The following is a 20,371-nucleotide window of genomic DNA, read 5'->3' on the forward strand; positions in this document are numbered from 1 at the left end:
CACACCACACTGATTCTCTAGCTGATTGATGCTCTGCAGATAACTTAACTTGCTGGGCCCCATAAGAGGTTCTAACCCACAGAGCTACACCTCTACTGCACTGCTCTTCATTTAAGTTATGAAAACAATCAAAACCTGGCAGCTGAAATTCAACAGGTACAATTTTCCACCCGTGATTTTTTAGGAAGTCCATGGAATAATTCAGTGAGCATGGAATAAACGTCTCGGACATATATAAGGCTAGACTCTCGGCCAGCCTCCATTTAAAAAATCTCATGAGCTAAACATCAGCGTTAGGCAATCATGAATAAGTGTATCAAGTTTCAGCAAGCTACGTTCATTACTTTGGGAGAAATTTCAAAATTCCATGCTCATTGAATTTGGAGACCGGCTGCGAGTCCGGCCGTAAATTTGTCCGAGTGGTGCTATGCAGTTGCACTTGTTCAGTCATGAAATGCCTAGCACCTTCCAAGCCTTGCAAGAAGTCTACCAGCTATCTCAATCACTCATCAGTTATGGAAAGATCGGGTACAAAAGGCAGGATCCCTTGTAGAATCAAATCACGAGAAGTACATTATCTGCAACAGACCATTGGCCTATTTCTTCAGTGTTGACACTTCTATGACTTACATATAATAGGTTAGCATTATTTCATTTTACTGAACAAATTTACAGAAATCAGAAGATGATCAATAAAATGCTAAATAATATTGTTGGTCCTTTTTTCTTTTCATTTGTATAAATGTGTAATCTATTACGTAAAAGCATTGCTATCCATGTTTTAGAGGAAATTGTAAACGGTTAGTTACCCCCCGTCCGATCTCAGTGCAACATAGGATGTGAACTCGCGAGCACAGCAGTGCACCACCAATTTTGTGCACCAATAAGCCCTAAATCGAATGCCTTGGATCTCTCCGGACATCCACCCGTGGTTGAACTCTTAAAAGCTGCTTTACTATCATTTCCCTAAAGCTTGAGGAAAGACATTGTTGCTTTGCCACACCATAGTGGGATGGAAAATGTTCAAAATTTGGCTCTTGGGTGGCGTGCAAAGCCAAAACATGACTTTGGTGCTCTCAAACTCCAGCTAACCTTTTAGAATACAAATGTTGTGAGGCTGTGACCTGGTACACCAAACTCAGGAAGCAGCACCCAAGCTGGGTTCAGCATATTGGAACTGCCATCCATAGTGGCAAACCACAGCTTTTTTAGAATCAGTTCATTTTCAATTTCCTCATTTACCCAAGATTTAAACCAATTTCTTAAGTATGATGATGCTAGTATCCAGGATACTTTACTGGTCTACTTATAGGACTCAAAAATGAACTTGAGGGAGAGTCTAAAAAACTCTCTGCTTTGCCACTATGCTGCCATCATATGGGGTAGGGTAAACGCGGTATATTCCGACAAGCGACAACGTGGGTAATTCCGTCACCTCTCTAGTTTTTCCTTTATATTAAGCTTTGTTTTAGTTCCATCAGTGCCAAAACACTAGGTCTTGGCCATATATATATATATATATATATATATGCAAGTTTGATTGAAGACCAGAGCATGCTTTTTATTTACAATCTTCTTGTTCGTCTTTTCAATGCGGAGGGCGATTCTGGCGGAGGGCCAGGCTATTTTCTAAACAGAAAAACCTACTCTATAAACTCTTTTTAGCTAGTTAATCACGCTATTTGCCAAATTCTTGACGAAGTTACATTGAAAGATGTAACGGCACAACGGATAACGAAAATATAAAACTTTTGATCTACTACAAAAATAAGAAAATAAAAAACCTTGTAATGAATAATAATCCCTGTAAAAAAACTGGTCTGCTTCAAGAAACTAATGTGGTTTATAAATTCTCATGTAATAAAGAAGGTTGTAGACTTCTTCCAAACATGAACTACATTGGACTTACAAGTACGACCTTGAGCCGACGACTCACATGCCACCTGCAATCTGGAGGACCTAAGAACCACATGCGGGAGGCTCACAATGAGACCATCACCCGAGCGACATTGGAAGCCTGCACCAGCGTAGTTATGCGGTGCCCCGACCCATTGAGATTGACGATAGCTGAGGCCCTCATTATCAAGAGCGAGTCTCCAGCTATCAACTTCCAAACTACAGGATACGTCCGGACGCTGAAATTATTTTCAGAGTAATTTTAAGTTTATATATTTTGTTGTATCCATATTATTTATTTTATTGTATCCACTATACCATTCATATGTACTTCAGTCATTTCAAATTCAATTTCAAATGTTGTAAAACCATCTCCAGCTTGATAATGAAAATTGTATTTTCGAAATGTTGCTAACTATTAAAATGTCATTCGGAAACCTGCTTTTCGATCTCCCGGCTCCAGCTAGAAATTTGGTTCGACTCATTGAAAAGACGAACAAGAAGATTGTAAATAAAAAGCATGCTCTGGTCTTCAATCAAACTTGCATAAAAGAGAAGCTTTTGCCGAACTACACCAATATATATATATATAGCCATATAGGCTAGGTGACATTTTCAAAAAATAAAAATGGGAAGAGAATCAGATGGAATACACTTCATTGGGCATGTCCTATAAGCAAAAAGATTCAAAAGATTCACTTCCAGCATCAAGATCAAGTGGTTGGATCGTATGAATTTATTACCCTATGGCTTGAAGCTTGATCTGCACTGCAGAAAAGTCCATCTAATTTTCCGGTGTAGCTTACTAGCTTCTTGCCCAATGCAAGACTTTGTATATTAAGGAAGAGAGTAGAAATTGGTTTTCCTGTGTTTATTTTGTCTTTTCATAACTGGAGTCTGGAATGATAGTGGTGCTCACTCATCAAGCTCTCATGAATCATATCAAAAGTTTTGGAAATTTATTATGAGACTCAGTTTTTCATCTGCCTTAACCCTTTAGCGGGCAAGCATTGAAATATCCAGAAATGAAAATTTCAGAAACCATTTCAAGAAAGTAAGAAGTATTATACAATATATTTATTTCTATGAATTTTTGCAAATTTTGCCTATTGAAGGTTTAAATCGCACTTGAAGAATTCAATAAATGCAATTAGTACACAAAATTTTTCTTTATATGGTAATCAAAATTCAGTTTATGCAAATGAAGAATTAGAAACATAAAATTTTAATTTAATTAAATTTGATCAAAATGCCAAAATAAATAAATATATATATTGATCCTTCCACCTTTTGAAGAAAATGAGGAAAGAGCGTCAGTTCCATTGTCCGAGTCAAAACCTTCATTTAAATGCTCATATTTCAATTTGTGGACTTTGCTGCTGGTGATGCTATAGATAGAACGATGGTCAGATAATTAGGGATTGACTGAGGCATTAAAAGGATGCCTCAAAAACAAACAGGAAGCCGTGGTGAGGCTTTTTGTGACGTGATTTCAAGTGATCATATATGGTAACTTACCTGTGAAAGGGTTAATTTGTAGTTTGAGTTTACATTTGATCATTAACTCAAAAAATATTTGTCTTTTTAAAAACTTTAATAAATTTGCATGTCAGTTTGGAATGAAATAAGTGCCTTTAAATTCCCTTTTAAAATTCATCATGCAAAGAATTTTTCATCATATTATGTTCAACATTCAAGAGTTCATACAGTTTTTAAATTCTTTGTTCCACAACATAAGTAATCCATTTTTTTTCCTTTTCTCAGATCTCCTCATACAGTTGTTTGTTTTATTTATATTTTCAGAGCTAACCAAAAGATACCTACAATGGCTGAGAATGTTTCATTTTCAGTACCTGTTGTAATTTATAACATTCCTAAAGATTTTGATACATTTTCTCTTCGTGAGTTCTTTCATGAGTTTGTGGAGGCAGATGGATTTCATTTGTTCCATTTCAAAAACCGACCAGAATCCAGCATGAGGGAATTTATACAGAAATCCTTTCCAAGCACAACTTTGCATTCTACCTCAAAAATCATGTCTCAAAATTTAACAAATTCAGATGTGAAAACAGATTTTGATTTTAATTCATACATTAACAAATGTCTCCCAGACAACAATGAAAAAGTCGAGAACACCAATGAGGCTATTCCTGATACCAAGTCAGGTTTTGCATACGTGAGACAGACACTCCTGCAAGACTTGCTAGCAAACTACCACAAGCGTCCGTGGCAGCTGGGGGAAGAGACTTGTGATAGCCTTGCTTGCTGTTATATTACCAGGCTGCATTTGGGAAGTAAGTCTGAGGATTTGCAAACTGTGTATTTTTATGAAGGGTTCATTTGGGAAGTAAGTCTGAGGATTTGCAAACTGTGTATTTTTATGAAGGGTTCATTTGGGAAGTAAGTCTAAGGATTTGCAAACCATGTATTTTTATGAAGGGTTCATTTGGGAAGTAAGTCTAAGGATTTGCAAACCATGTATTTTTATGATATATAAATTGTGAACATTGCATACCGTATATATTTTACTTTTTTCAGTTCCTGGTTGAATTACTTTTCATATGGATTATACCATACCTATCATATTTAGTGTGCCATATAAAGTAACAATTATGAACATTACATATACGGTATTTTACTTTTTTCAGTACTGGTAACTAGTTGAATTAATTTTTGTATGGATTATGTTCAGTGTGCCCTATAAATATGATTTTTGCTTTACAGATGAGGACGATCTAAAGAACTGTGAAGAAATGCACCCTCCAACTGGACTATGCAATGGAAATGTTGGAACCAAAAATAGTCATCTTGTGAGGCTCATACGAACTGGTATCCTCGGCAAGTCTTTCATGTTAAAAATACAACAGCGCGCGCCTTTGCTCTGGAACTGGGCTCTGCCTCCTGCAATACCTTGCAGACACAGGTCAGCTTACTTCTGGGTCTTAGGTCAGCTTACTTCTGGGTCTTAGGTCAGCTTACTTCTGGGTCTTAGGTCAGCTTACTTCTGGGTCTTAGGTCAGCTTACTTCTGGGTCTTGGGATTTCATATTACTCATTTGAATGCGAAGTTCTTACTGTATATAACCTTTTTAACACATTTTATAATGTATGAAAAAATGCACTATTGTGCTCGCCATGTCCGTCTGTCTGTCCGTCCGTCCGTCTGTCCATTACTTAATGTTTTCGTCAACGAGAAATTTCGCTCTCTGTCACTCACTGCAGTGAGTACTGAGTTATATTTTTCATTATATCCTGCTGCTAATAGTAATAGTTGTTATGATTGTGGCTTGGTAAATCAATTGTGATGATTTTACTGGTTTCTTTAAATCTAATATATAGATACTCATAACACAGCCAAATGTTGCAAGACACAACCGAAATTAAAAACAGGCTTGTGGCGCTTACACTATGAGTCAGTGAATAACATTGAACATACCTTAAGTACAGTAAGCTACCAGCACCGTACATGCAATTTATCTGAAAATTGCGTATTATTTCGTAGCGAGCCCAAAAAGTGAGCCGGTTAATAATGTCTTGCAAAGTGGAGATAGACACGGTCGGGAATGGCAAGTTATTTCCCAACTTTAATTGGTGTATGTTAATATTTTACCACCAGTATTTTTATGCACATTACACACTTGGGTGTTAAGGCTTCGCGATGCTCACGTAGAGTATATATAGTACTATATAATATATAGAGTATATATAGTATATAGAGTATATATAGTACTATATAGTATATAGAGTATATATAGTATATAGAGTATATATAGTAATATATAGTAGAGCACTTGCTCTCCTTTAATAACTCCACTGATTTTCCACCACTTCACTTGAACACTTTTATAGACAAATAATAATGAATGTATATGCGTAAAGATTTTCTTTAATGCAGGTTTTGTTGAAGACCAGAGAGCATTTCTTATTGACAATTTTCTTATTGTTTTTCTCTATTCGATGAATTAGGCTCTTGAAAAAAAAAATTTAAATTAAATTAAAGCGTTAAAGAAAATTTTTTGCCAAACTACACCAGCGTAAACATTTGTAAATATTATTGAAACTGTTTTACTAAAATTCTATCAGGACCATGCATCGCGCATCCGTCTCTTGTAACAACACAACAAACCTGAGTCAAGTGTCTTGTTTCAACGAAAAGTTTACTGTGTTTATATGCTCAGTCGTGCTTTATTGAATTTTGCTGTGCTTTATTATATGTTTCTTGGAAATTGTGTTAAAAATATATAACTCAGTACTCCTGCAGTGAGTGACAGAGAGCACGAACGAAAAGGTGAAGTCACAGACGGACGGACGAAGAGAGACGGACATGACGAGCAGAATAGCACCTTTTTCCATAAATAAGAAAATGCGCTAAAAAGTTGTATGTCTTTGTATAACGACGAAGTATAGGAGGGATGTATTTTTATACCTACATTTTTTCTTTTTTCGTTCTACTTTTGACATGTTCTTGGACGTTATTAGTCATTAAAATTTTAGTATTTTAAGCGCATTTTCTCATATATGGAAAAATTGCCCTATTGTGCTTGTCATGTCCATCTGTCCGTGACTTCACGTTTTCGTCGACGAGAAAATGCGCTCTCTGTTACTCACAGTGCAGTGAGTTCTGAGTAATATTTTTTTATTTTTTGCTGTTGGTCGTGTCTTGATCAACTACCGGTCTTTACCACGCTTAAAAATGCATTTCAGGCAATAGCATTAATAACAAGAAATGTTTGGTACTCCTCAAATGTTGCTTCTTAGTTGAGCTTACGTAACATCATTAACAAACTTGTGTTAAAATGACCGTGCGGCAAGACAGGTCTCATTTCCAAAATAAGGTCAATTGTTGCGAGTTTTTTTTTATTTTTTCAATAAATTCACCACGAATACTTAATTTGCAGCACATAATAGGCACGGTTAATTTTTTCGAGCTTTTTTCTATTTTTTTAAGATATTCTCCACGAATACTTTATTTGCAGCACTAAATGTGTTAAAAATACAACAGCGCGCGCCTTTGATCTGGAACTCTGCTCTGCCACTTGCCATACCATGCCGACATGGCAGGTTATTATACCTGCCATACCATGTATGGTATGGCAGGTTATTTCTGCACGTATGCAGAAATAACTAGAAATACAGTGTATAAAGAATGCTCAAACAGATTGTCATTTCGGGTTTCTTATAGTCCGTGGTCGTGTCTTGCCTAACCTGACTCTTAGATTTATCGCCGACCATTAATAATGACCAATCATTGAACATCCATAATTTCAGTCAGTGGTGCATTTTTTCTGCTAATGATTATACAATAATAAAATATGAAGGAATGTCATCATTGTTGTGAGAATATTATTTCGAACTTTGCAGTGCTTGCGGAATGAAAGAATGCGAGATCTTCTTCATTCTGGATATCCCGCCATCATTCATCAAGCGGGATCTGAAGAATTTCTTCTTGCAACCTCTGCGGGTTGGTGACATGTGCGACATAATTTACCTACAGCGACCCTCGTCCAACCTCAAGCAATTCATGAAAGAGAACATGCCTCACTTTAGCCTGGAGGGATCACTCGACGTAGCAGAGAATGACACGTTGAATTGTGTTGAAAACTCGGCCACAAGTCTTCTTGATTTGTATCCTTTCTCTAGGAGAATTTCTGATGAAACTAAAAGCTGTTTGGTTAGAGTTGACAAGGACAATAATGACACGTTAAATTGTGTTGAAAACTCGGCCACAAGTCTTCTTGACTTGTATCCTTTCTCTAGGAGAATTTGTGATGAAACTAAAAGCTGTTTGGTTAGAGTTGCCAGTGACTCGTGCCAAGACTTCATCCAGAACCATCACGGCAAGCCCTGGCAGTCTGGAGAAGGCACGTGTAGTGTTGTCAGAGTTAGCAGGGGTGAGTATATATATATTTACAGGTTGATAATTGTTCTTGATTGTTCCCAGGTTGATTGTTGTCATCATTACAGGTTGATTGTCCCTATCATTACAGGTTGATTGTTTCCTATCATTACCTACTGATGATAAATGTGAGGAGGGTTAAAACTAATGAACTATTAATGTTCTTGATTCTATAGTTTTAATTATCACACTACGTATTCATATTCTACTTCATATCATTTAAACTCAGCCTCCATAATTCGAGATGATTAAGGATTTGTATCAATTTTATGATATTGGTAAATATCATAATTTTGTTTTAAGTTGGGGAGTAATGACTAAGGCAGAAATGGATGAAATACCTTTAATTTTTTGCAACCTACTTATTTATTTGGAATATGTAAATATTCTGATGAATATAGGTGACAAAATACGGGTCAAAAATAAGTGCACAATTACTAGATATTATTTCGTGCCCATGAGTACACTGTTAAAAAAACGGCGAAAAAACGGTCCCACTGGCGTTCTAGTGGCCGGTCGCCCCGTGAAAATAAACTGTTTCGCCGTTTCAATCAGATGTTTTACCGATTTCTAGTGTTAAATTAGAATAAAAACGGCGACACGGTGTTTCTTTTCACGTGCCAACCGGCCACTGAAACGCCGGTAATACCGTTAACGGTAATTTTTCTAACAGTGTATAACAGTCTTCTTTCCATTGGAATAAAGTAACCTTGTATCATTTCAGAGCACACGGCCAGCCTGGTGTTTTTAAGCGAATTTTGGAAGTTCGCGGGAGTGAAAGACATCGTGAGCACATCGGAGGAACCTGAGGAGTTCTTCATGAAACTTTTCCTAGCAGGTCTACCGCCCGTCGATCTCAGAGACAGGCTGAGGAATGCTGTGCCTCACTTGTGGAAGAAAATTGAAGGCTCTCATAATAGGATGCGGTAAGAGCTATTGCTGTGAATCTTTGTCTCTTTTTAATAATATCACTCATCTATTGGTTCACATTTTGTTTTATTTTCCATGTTGATAAATAAACCTCACTTGTGGAAGAAAATTGAAGCCTTTGCTAATAGGATGCGGTAAGTGTTTTACTGTGAATCTTTGTCTCTCTCTCTAATAATATCATTCATCTATTGGTTCACATTTGGTTTATTTATCACGTTAATAAATAAACCTCACTTGTGGAAGAAAATTGAAGCCTCTGCTAATAGGATGTGTTTCATAATAAGTGTTTCACTCTGAATATTTGTTTCTACTTTATAAAATATCAATCATCTATTAGTTCACTTTTATTTTATTTATCATGTTAATAAATAATTGTGAAGATGCGGTAAGTGCTATGCTGTGAATATTTGTCTCTACTTAATAATATCACTCATCTATTGGTTCACTTTTTGTTTTATTTTTCATGTTAATAAATAATTGTGAATATTATAAAGGACATATGGAGACAAGGTTCTTGCTTGTATAATTTGTGTTCCCTTTCTTTACTGCGCAGTTACTACAAAGTCCCAATTATCTCTTATATCCTTGAAAATTTCTACAATGCTGTTTTCACTTTCAGATCGAACATATCAAGAAAGCCATTGAAAAATACACCAAGATCAACATCAGTAGCAAATAAACCGTACAAGAAGACTGTTGCCATTCCACCTCCACTATCACTTGTCAACGAATCTATAAGAAAACAAAAGGTTCCTGCTGAATCTAGTCAACTTTTATCATTTAATGAAAAGGGGATGAAAAATCAAGAAAACTTCGAGACAACTACGTTGAATAATGACGGTTCGGCCACAATTTCCAGTGAAAATCATGAGAGGATTTCCCAAAATAGGATGAAAAATCAAGAGAACTGTGAGACAGCTACGTTGAATAATGACGATTCGGTCACAAATTCCAGTGAAAATAATGAGAGTAAATCCCCAGGCTTCACTAACACTGCAACTAATCGGACACGAACTGAGCGACAAGCCAGAAAACCACGCGGAAAAAAGAAGGCAAACAAACGCAAGAAGACCTACAGTATGAAGGCTCAGAGGTCAGTTTTTAATCATCCAACTAATGATGTTGACTAAAGAAGTGGCACTCTCGCATATGTTTGTTTAGATGTTCTTAAAATATTTCATTGATACGGAAATGACAAACGAAAATATAGTCGCAAAAGATGCATCACTTTTCAAGTCCATCAAATGAAAAAGATTGTTGATTATTTCGTCAGAAAATGGTATAGTGTTAACTGTTCAATAATTTCAGGACGGATCAGACGTGGAGGAGTGGGAGAGATCGGAAGCTTTCCGGGACACCATCGATGAAAAACGCAGCGCCAAGGAGCTCAGATACGAGCAAGATATTGAGGTGCGTGTGCTTCTGCCTCGGTAATTTGGTTTTGAATAAAGTATTGACGTTGAATGGTGATACTAAATTGAGGTGTGTGTTCTTCAGCCTTGGTAATTTGGTTCTGAATAAAGTATTGATGTTGAATGGTGATACTAAATTGAGGTGTGTGTCTTCAGCATCGGTAATTTGGTTCTGAATAAAGTATTGATGTTGAATGGTGATACTAAATTGAGGTTTGTGACTTTGAATAAAGTATTGATGTTGAATGGTGATACTAAATTGAGGTTTGTGACTTTCAGCCTCGGTAATTTGGTTCTGAATAAAGTATTGATGTTGAATGGTGATACTAAATTGAGGTTTGTGACTCTCAGGTGATCATATCTGATCAAAGTATTGATGTTGACTGGTGATACTAATGTGTTTTACATACATAACTCATTTTGGTGATGTTATCGAAGAAAGTAGAGTCGGTGTTGTGCCGACATGCAGACGCTGATCTGTGACGTTCGAGCGGATAATGATGTGTAGTGATTGTACACGCTTTGCATGCTTCAAACGTTTTAAAATTGTGTTTTATTTCAAGTGTCCCGGATCACCCCATTCCCAGGTGTAATTCGGGACGCTTTTAATATGGCACTTTACGAATAGCATATGGAATTTTTTCAGAGATGCCATACGATAGCCCTCGCGAGGGTTTTTAAAACCAGCCCAAACTTGTTTATGAAATGTTTCACGGTAAGAAGTTATTAACAAAAAATATAACTCAGTACTCACTGCAGTGAGTGACAGAGAGCGCATTTTCTCGTCAACGAAAACGTGGTCACGGACGGACGGACAGACAGACGGACATGACGATCACAATAGCGCCTTTTTTTCCATAAATGAGAAAAGGCGCTAAAAACGCTCAAAACCGTACGTTATTACCCCGTTTGACGATATTGCAACAACAATCTTCTACTCCCCTCTCATGCTGCAGGTAATAGAATAGAATAGAAGTGTCGGCACTGAAGAAATAGGCCCATGGCCTGTTGCCGATTCTTGAATTTTTCGTGACTTGATTCACAAGGGATCCGGCATTTGGAACCCGATCTTTCCATAACTGACGATTGATTGAGATAGCTGCTGGACTTATTGCCTGATATTGATCTGCTCTCATGCTGCAGTTGGTGTGGGAGAAAGGAGGCTCGGGTCTGAACTTGTTTATGAAATGTGTCACGGTTTGAAGTTATCAACGAAAAACGCTCAAAAGCGTCCGTTATTACCCCGTTTGAAGGCATAGCAATGACAATCTTGTACTCCCCTCTCATGCTGCAGTTGGTGTGGGAGAAAGGAGGCTCGGGTCTGAACTGGCACACGGACGCGGCGTACTGGCGGGAGCAGGAGGGCGGCTTCGACGAGCGCACCACGGACGAGTGGGACGTCGACATGCAGGCTTACTATGGCGGTGGTGCGTGTTGAGATATTCTAATACTTTGATAATGTTTATGCAAACATTAATTTTCTGAATTCTTTCTGAATAATTCTTGTTTTCTTGTCAATTTCGATATAATGCTAGAATAAGTTAGCGTAAGTGGACAAACTTCGTTGTTGTAAACTAAGGACTTATCATGGCGTTTTCTCAGTAAACTGCTAATTTTTTACTTATTTTAATCTTAATCTTGAGCCAGTTGCAACCAGTTCTTGACTATTTTTCTTACACTTGGTAACAAGCTCAGTTTCCTGTAGCTACCGATTATATATTACACCTGTGCTGAGATCTCGAAATATTCTACCATCTCTAAAAAAGGCTTAAATGCTAGTCTGATTTCTTCCGTAGTTCTTAATGGCTACGCTCAATTATAGGTCTATTTATCTTATTTATCACGTCTTTATATGTCAACACGAATTCACTCGACAGTCGCTGGAGATTACGACGCGGTATGCCGGCAAGATATGGATAGGATGGATCGTTTACGAGCTGGAGAAGACGAAAGCTGCTTTGCTCCTCCGTCTGGCAGGGCTTTGAAAGCAAATAAACAGCGCCGTACGACCAGTTCGACAACACAGCTGCGTACGACAACTTCACCATTTATTGCTCCCTGTACTGAGAGTCCGGACGCTGCCAGACGTAGGATGCTCGTCAACCTGCGGACGGATGACGTACCTGTTCCTGGAACTAGAACTGCTCGACGCAAGGCTAATAGAGGTGTGATTATTGGCTAATAGAGGTGTGATTATTAGCTAATAGAGGTGTGATTATTGGCTAATAGAGGTGTGATTATTGGCTAATAGAGGTGTGATTATTAGCATAGCTGATAGAGGCATGATTATTAAGCATAGCTAATAGAGGTGTGATTATTAGCATAGCGCGAGAAAGAAGATCATGTCTGCATGAGTGAATAATTCGAATTTCAAGAAATTCAAATATCTTTACCTAAGTGTTAATCCGCGCAAACGTGAACAAACATATTTATCACGAGAAATTTAGGTACCGTGACTCACGCAGTGACATTACACGCAATGATAACTAACTTCCCTCATTGTCCCTTAATTAATCTACAAACAATTGCATGGAGATACGACAAAATCCACGTTACGATGGTGATAACGATTCCTTTTTCTTGTGATTAGGATTATCCATTTATGGTGATAACGATTTTACGTTTCTTGTGATTACGAGTATCAATTTTTGTGATTATGATTTACAATTTCCTGAGATAACGATTTTACATTTATGGTTATCGCTATTTCCTATTTCAGGCTATTGCAATTCCCCGTTTCTTGTGATTACGATTATTCATTTATTGTGATTATAATTCCCCGTATCTTGTCCTGATATTTCCCTCGCCCCCGTGCAGCATCCCGCACCCCCGCCAGCGCGGGGCTCGGGGAGTTCGAGCAGCACACCCGCGGTGTGGGGAGGAGGGTGCTGGAGGCCCAGGGCTGGAGGGACGGACAAGGCCTGGGGAAGCGTGGGGAGGGACGACCGAACATCGTGGCCACCGTCCACCGTCTCCCCACCGACAAGAAGGGATTGGGGTGAGCGGCAGCGTTGTTTCTCTCTCTTGATAATGGCATTCATTTTGTCCTGTTGCTTCTTATTGCTGTTGTGATGGTACATCATTACATCAGAACGACATTCAAGTAAATAGACATTCAAATCAATAGATATTCAAGTTTATAGACATTCAAGTAAATAGATATTCAAGTTTATAGACATTCAAGTAAATAGACATTCAAGTGATTAGACTTTAAACTAAATAGTCATACATTTATCACTACTCCATATCTCTTTAATGCACAGGTTCCTGGACCCTGGTCCGTGTTGGAAGGCCACCGGGGCTCCGGTGGCCTACAAGAGCCCCGAGCGCTGCAGTAGCGACCTGGAGAACTCCTACAAGAACATTAACACCTACAAGAACATTAACACCTACAAGAACATTCCTCTTGTGGCCCTCAACTCCTACTACCTGCAACAGAAGAAGATTTTTGAGACCGACTGTCTTGCACTTCTTGGGGAAGGGTGTTCGGGGACTGATGAAAATACCTTGGATTCCATTCATACGTTGCATGAAACTCGACGGAAAAAGCTGAAGAAAATGATGAGTGAACTTGAAACGGTTGATGTGTCTGAGAAGAAAGGAGATCCACGGGAATGTTTTGTCAAGGCTGGCGATGTTCAAGTTTCGTCAAATAGCAATGACGACGAAAATATAAAAAATGACTCACCGTGTATTATCAATGAGGGGGAAAATAAAGAGGAAAGCTTGCAAAGAGCGAGACTAATGGAGAAGCATTTAGAATATCTTAATGAGTATGGGGTCTGTGAGGCGCAAGTTGAGGATGAATCTTGTAATGATGTGACTCACTGACACTAGAAACTCTTAGAAGGATATTTTATTTATTTATGAGAATTCGTTGAAAAGGTGAACAAATGTTAATGGAATATATACTCTTTACAAAACTGCTTATGTATTCTTCTTAATTAGTTTACAGGGAGAGCATCATGATTTCATTCATTGTATCGCTCTATTAATGAGATGACTGTCAGGTTCGAAAATCTTTGCGACGTGTGCTACTTTAAAACCCCAGCAATATGGCCGACTATGACGCACAGTTGACTCATGTAGAATACTATTTTGTGTGAAGGAATGAAGGATTCGTTGTGATGTATATTTCTCATGATACTTCGCATGTTTATTGGTAACGTGAAGATGGACTAAACTAGGAAATCTAAATGTTTTTGTTTTGTCTGCTCTCTTTGAATTTTGATTAAATTAAAATTAGTATGACGAGAGAACTGAAATTGGTAAATTCTCACCAGTTGAATCAAATTGGCTATGAGCCTTATAGTTGACGGAACTGAATTCAGTTGTCAATTAAACTTCGTACAGATTATCGGTGAGGACAAAGTGGAGAACCACGATACTGATATTATTTAAATATTCATTTTCCAGCTATTTAATTTTTTTAATTAACATGAACATTTTCGTAACGATATTCTGTTACTCCGGAGAACGTGCTCGTGATACGTACCAAGTTGACGTTTGCGGTCAGCGTACGAGCAATAATGTCGCGCCACGTATGACATTAGTACAATAATCAAGCATTTCCCGTCTATCTTTAGGCAAGTCACAAATTTTATATTATGGATTTTCGCTCTGACTACATCAGAAACGAAAGTTTTGTATATTATGCTAGGATTTAGAATATATGTAAATAACAAATACAACGTACAACAGTCTGTGGAATTTTTAATGTTTATGATTCGCTTCTTTTTGGTGAATCCATAACATTTGTTTGGCTTGAATACAAAGGCGTAAAATGAGTTTAAGTTCGATGCCAAACTTCATCCAACGCTTCATAAATGTCAACAAAACTTTTTTTACGCACTTTGGCGAACAGGAATAGAGAAAAGATTAATGTTATCTTTTGGGCGATATTATTAGACTTTAATTTATTCTAAAATATAGCTTATGACCGTTTTTTGTCTTATTTTACACATTAAAGTTATCAATTGCAATTAATGAAGTAATGAAAGCAATTGTTTTTATATTATTGTTAAATAATACAAACAAGAAAGGTAGAAAATTTTCAATTATTGATGTTGCTAATATTTTATGAAGGTACCCCTCACATCAGCTCCTGCCTTCAAACGTTTCAAACGTTGGTGCGCTTGGCACTCTTGATAAGCCCAGATTATGTTACACATTAAAATGCAGTACTTGCGTGTCTGGCGATCCCAGCAGTACGGCAGCTGCCGTAACATTCTGCATAGAATAGAATAGAAGTGTCGGCACTGAAGAAATAGGCCCATTTGCATGGCCTGTTGCCGATTCTTGAATTTTTCATGACTTGATTCACAAGGGATCCGGCCTTTGGAACCTTTCTCATGAAAATGGCCTTTCTCATGAAAATGGATCACGACGTCCGCGAACAGTCGTAGGAAATGTAAGCGGAAGTGGGCTTGGGTGAAGACCGTCAAATTACGAGAGACACTTAGAGTATTACTAACAAACAGGGCATTAATGTCTTCATTGGGAAGTCGTAGTGATTTACCAGCATTCATTACCAGCTATTCATTACGTTATATTTGGTTAGCGAACTTCTCGTTTGTAGCAGCGAATGCAGATAAGGACTGGGCGAATATTCTCGGTCGTTGGACTGTGTGGTCACGAATTAATGGGTGGACTCGGTGTGGTTATATTAAGAATATCCTCGAAATACCATCAGCTCGTCGTCATCTAATAATTTTACAGCTAGCTGGGGGTTTGGAACAAGCAAGTTAGTGCTCCAATTTTACTGTTTTAAACACCGATCGCCTACACAGCACTGATAACAATTTTTCAAAGGCATCATGTCTTCGAACCCGTGACTCACGGCCGCAATATTGCAGCTCATGATTTTCACCACTCGGCCACCTCGTCAATTTATTTGTAGTTTATTGTTGAAGGCTGCCAAATCGATCACAAATGTTGGTGTGATGGTAGTGACTCTTCCTTCATTGCTTGACTTGTTCTACTGTTCAGTTTGAACTGAAAATGTACCCTACAGTCGTGCAACTGCACAGCAATGTGCAACTGCCCCGTCGACACGTTCATCGGCAGTCTTGCATGTCATGCCAAGTTTGACATCCAAGACGTAAGACTGGTGGGTGTCCACACGCTTCAAACTTATCATCAGTCTTGCATGTCATGCCAAGTTTGACATCCAAGACGTAAGACTGGTGGGTGTCCACACGCTTCAAACTTATCATCAGTCTTGCATGTCATGCCAAGTTTGACATCGAAGACGTAAGACTGGCGGGTGTCCATGCGCTTTAAACTTCTCAGTATTTTCTCTCTCGGCAAAGTAAGGACGTAGATTTGATCGCAGCGTTGATCGCAATTAGTGAAAAATTTTAAATTAATGTTCAGAGATTTAGATTGACGCAATCATCTCTCTAATGATTAATAGAGAGAAGACAACCACCATAGAAAGTGTTTAATGGAATTACAATGCGAACCATTATATTGTCGTAATTACTAACGAGGGACATGGAGTTTATAATCATAATTACCTCTAAGCTGAATTTTTTAATATGCTCGCGCTAAAGGCGAATTGTTGTAATGTTGTAACGCCAAATAGTCAAACAGTGACACTAAAGTGAAGACTTCGATCAGCCTCCACGAACAACTCTCGGGTACTCTTGATATTTTTGGCAACCGGATGAAGCTACAAGTATAGACCTCGATTGCACAACAATAATTTTCAAACAAGCTTTGAGTGCAATAATACCAGAGACCTGCTAAGCCAGATACAATAAGCTGAAGGTGTACTTCAAGGTAAATAATATGAGAAAAACTTGAAGGGTTAATAATGTATTTTAAGATATTCTTTTCGACGAGCCGCACGAAGAATATGACTATATCTGTTTCTAATTATTTTTAGCTGTAGGATCTACTTCGTTGAGCATCTCAATCAAAGTCGCATTAATCAGTGTTTTTATTTTTTTTTTTAATTTTGTCCCTGTGGCCTTTTATTAATTTGCTAGGGCAAGGAAAACTACCGTAAATATCAACGAACTCACAAAATCGACAAATCGCGCAACATTTGCCGTAAATATTGCGGTATCTCGGCAATAAACAATGTCCGAGATCTCAACGACAATTAGCCGGATGCCCGTCATAAACGTCCAAATTTTTCGTCTGTCTTGCATGAATCCAAAGGTCCCGTCCATTCGACTTTTACAGGTCAAAGCTGTCATGTAAGACGTCAAACTTAGCATCAACAGTGTCAGTCGTTCATGCAAACTCGATTTGATAGGAAAAGCTGTTGAAGTTAGGTACAAATAAAATGAGTCAATTAAACCGATGACACTGTTTTGAAGTGGTTCGCAAAACCACTTCAAAATTGATTCACAAATTGAAGTGGTTCACCGACAGACGACAGGCGCGATGTTGTACTCACTGTAGTAAAATACGTAGATATAAGTATTGGTACACGAAGATGAATGGTCAGTATGGAAATGATAACATGAAATGAAATTTAACAATTAATAATTGAATTTAAACGAATGAGTCACTACTACACAATTGCGCGTCATCCTCTCTCAAATCTCACAGCAAGAACGTGGTCACTGTGCATTAATTTGGGAGAATTTAGAGTATAAATAACAAGCAGCAGGTTGTAAGGTAATAGTGAAGCAAGCCGTTAGGATTGAAGACCAGGTTGCAATTGAAGGTGGAAGGGCGGATTCTTATCGGCGGTTAAATACAGATACGCAGATTAATAAACTCATATAATAATAAATCAAGTTAGAGCTCGAAGAATGCCGGTATAATAATTCGAGAATTAAATTATAAACAAATCAAGTTAGAGCTCGAAGAATGCCGGTATAATAATTCGAGAATTAAATTATAAACAAAATAACTAACCTATTTGTTTTCTTTAATGAACCATAGATAAGAGTTCTCACAAAGAACTTAAAGAAAGAAAAAGAGGGTAACATATAAAGGTGTGGCCACTCGGTTCTCAAGTTAATGGCATGCAAGCATTAACGTTAAAAACGGCTTTAGATGATTAGTTAAGGAACAATACTCTGCAGAGCAAAACCCGTCGTGTTTCAATGCTTGACTTGAAGCTAGTGAAGTAAATTCAAACAAGTGGTCACAAAGGGCTCGAACATGCAATTAAAAGGTACTAATTAAGAGGAAAACACGTTTGCACAAACTCAAAATCAGAATCAGAAAAACAAATTTTATCGCAAGTCGCAAGATGGTTTAAGAATTAGAGCCGCACAGTAGTAAGGTTGGCACAATAATAATCAAATTAAGCTAAATATGGAATTATATACGTTCTCGCCTCCTAACAAGCGCATAGCGAGCAGCGTATCTACATTAATGAAGTTAGACAGTAATTAATTTGTAATAAATTTCAACGACACTGACGATAACTTCGAACGTGTGGACAGGGCTTCATTATAGCTGTAGATTACTATAGTTGTAGATATAATAGTTGTAGATGTAGATAGCTTCAACATCAACGACACCAGTCCAGTGTTGCCAATTTGACTATTTTGAGCTAAATCTAGCGTATTTTCAAAGCATTCAGTGGGAAAAAATTAATTTTAGCGGAAAAAATATTAGGTTAAACGTTGGTCAAATGAGCTTTTTAGCTACAATATTGGAATAATTGAGTATTTTTGTTAGAAAAAGCCCGGTTTCAGCTTGAATGTCATTGAAAGAGTGACCGAACTCCGAGTCCGACTGTCCGACAGCCGACACGGCATCAGTCGTCAGGAAAGCGGGTACTGGTAGGTTGTGAGGTGTGAGCTGCGGGAGCCGCGCACGTGATACTGAAGTCGGCTAGTTTCGGTTACGCCGGGCAAAGTTTTATTTCTGAAATATGTCTGTTAGGTATTGTGTGAATGGTTGTGGGGAAAATTCTCCAGAATTAGATCTCAGGGTTAATAGAATTATCAAAATTTGACGCTGGCATTTGCAGAACTGTGTTAGTTTTACAGGGAATCCTATAAGTAATATACCTACCTAGGCTACATCTATCATCTATTTAGTCCTGTTTTTTCGATATAATGTTAGGTCTTGTTATGTTTTAGGTCTGTCTTAGAATTTTGATATAATAATATGATTTTATTCATTCCTAGTTTTTCGAACTGATGATGGAGCTGGACTCCGAAACGTTTTCAATATCGATATGGTGAATTTGCCTGGTGTTTTCTTTGCAATTTAAATTCCTTGTTAATAATACCTACCTATTCCTATTATGCGCTGATTGCTAGCATTCATGATAATTTTGGAGCTTTTATCTCGTCATGGTTCTTGTCTTCTCTCATTGTTGTACTTCTATTACTATCTGACAGGATACTTGAATAACTTGATCATCAGAAATATTTGCAGTCACATTCGTGGCCATAGAATTATTATTGCTAGGCTCCTAGAATTTTGCTTTGTCTAGAGTCTAAAAAGAGTATCATATTTTGTGTATCTGCTCGGAATTATTTTAAATTCTTGATGTCGTGAAATAAATCTAGAAGCAATCTTGAATTGAAAGTGGCATCGTTACCACCAAGCCTACGGCTGTCGTAAAACTTATTACCTAAATATTTTCATGAGTGAAACTGTTCATCGTTTCTTTTCTGGTTGATTGATTGCCAGCATAAATTGTTATAACCACTAGTTAGCCTATTATTTTCAATCATATAAAGTTATTACATTTGCGGGATTCTGACAAACCATGGCATTGAGTTGTTTATTTCTTCATGTTACACGACTTGATTTTTTTCTCATTCTGTATTTGCTTGCTAAAGTTTTACTTTGCTTTGAGCTTAATTAAGTTAGTTAGGCGTGACATACCACCAGTTGCGTCGTTGCGCTTTACCTACCTTAGATGTTGATGACAATAGAAGGACGTGTAACTAACTATTCATTCATGTTCAGCCACGTAAAATAGTTAATTATGTTGGACAAAATGTATACCGTGACAAATCAACTTGGCATCTTCGTCTTCAATTGAAACCCAAAAATGTATCCTGGTAACTTCACAACCATCGCGTTTGATGCTGGTAGGATTACGAGCTTGCGGCATTCATTGCAGAAATTTAACAGCGTCTGTTTGAACTTAAGTAACCGCCTCGCGTTAGAAATTGTCAACAAACGGATAAATTTTTTCACAGTTGTGCACGATCTTAGCAGGCTCATGTTAGCACAATTATGACTTCAATTTGAAGAAAACTACGTCGACTTCATTATGGTGTTAGGAGAAACCGTAGGTAAATTAT

General features: G+C 37.7%; 1 protein-coding gene across 1 annotated transcript; it reads left to right on the forward strand.

The window, feature by feature from the left end:
* The first annotated feature begins 3,721 nt into the window (after positions 1-3,721).
* Positions 3,722-14,836, forward strand: LOC108676983. The gene is made up of 12 exons (XM_018165124.1): positions 3,722-3,797; positions 4,008-4,190; positions 4,621-4,819; positions 7,257-7,478; positions 7,689-7,786; positions 8,516-8,717; positions 9,748-9,814; positions 10,030-10,131; positions 11,428-11,560; positions 12,011-12,298; positions 12,951-13,131; positions 13,397-14,836. Exons 1-12 carry the CDS (start codon positions 3,722-3,724, stop codon positions 13,962-13,964), a joined length of 2,319 nt encoding a protein of 772 aa, XP_018020613.1. The 3' UTR covers positions 13,965-14,836.
* Positions 14,837-20,371: the final 5,535 nt, after the last annotated feature.

Source organism: Hyalella azteca, unplaced genomic scaffold (genome assembly GCF_000764305.2).
Source record: "Hyalella azteca isolate HAZT.00-mixed unplaced genomic scaffold, Hazt_2.0.2 contig8071, whole genome shotgun sequence".
NCBI lineage: Eukaryota > Metazoa > Arthropoda > Malacostraca > Amphipoda > Hyalellidae > Hyalella > Hyalella azteca.

Excerpts from the sequence above, each read along its gene's own strand:
- LOC108676983 (XM_018165124.1), top strand. The coding sequence starts at position 3,722 with ATGGCTGAGAATGTTTCATTTTCAGTACCTGTTGTAATTTATAACATT. Across the intron at positions 3,798-4,007 it reads TTTTGATACATTTTCTCTTC|ACAACAATGAAAAAGTCGAG; the intron begins GTGAGTTCTTTC and ends AATGTCTCCCAG. Across the intron at positions 12,299-12,950 it reads TCGACGCAAGGCTAATAGAG|CATCCCGCACCCCCGCCAGC; the intron begins GTGTGATTATTG and ends GCCCCCGTGCAG.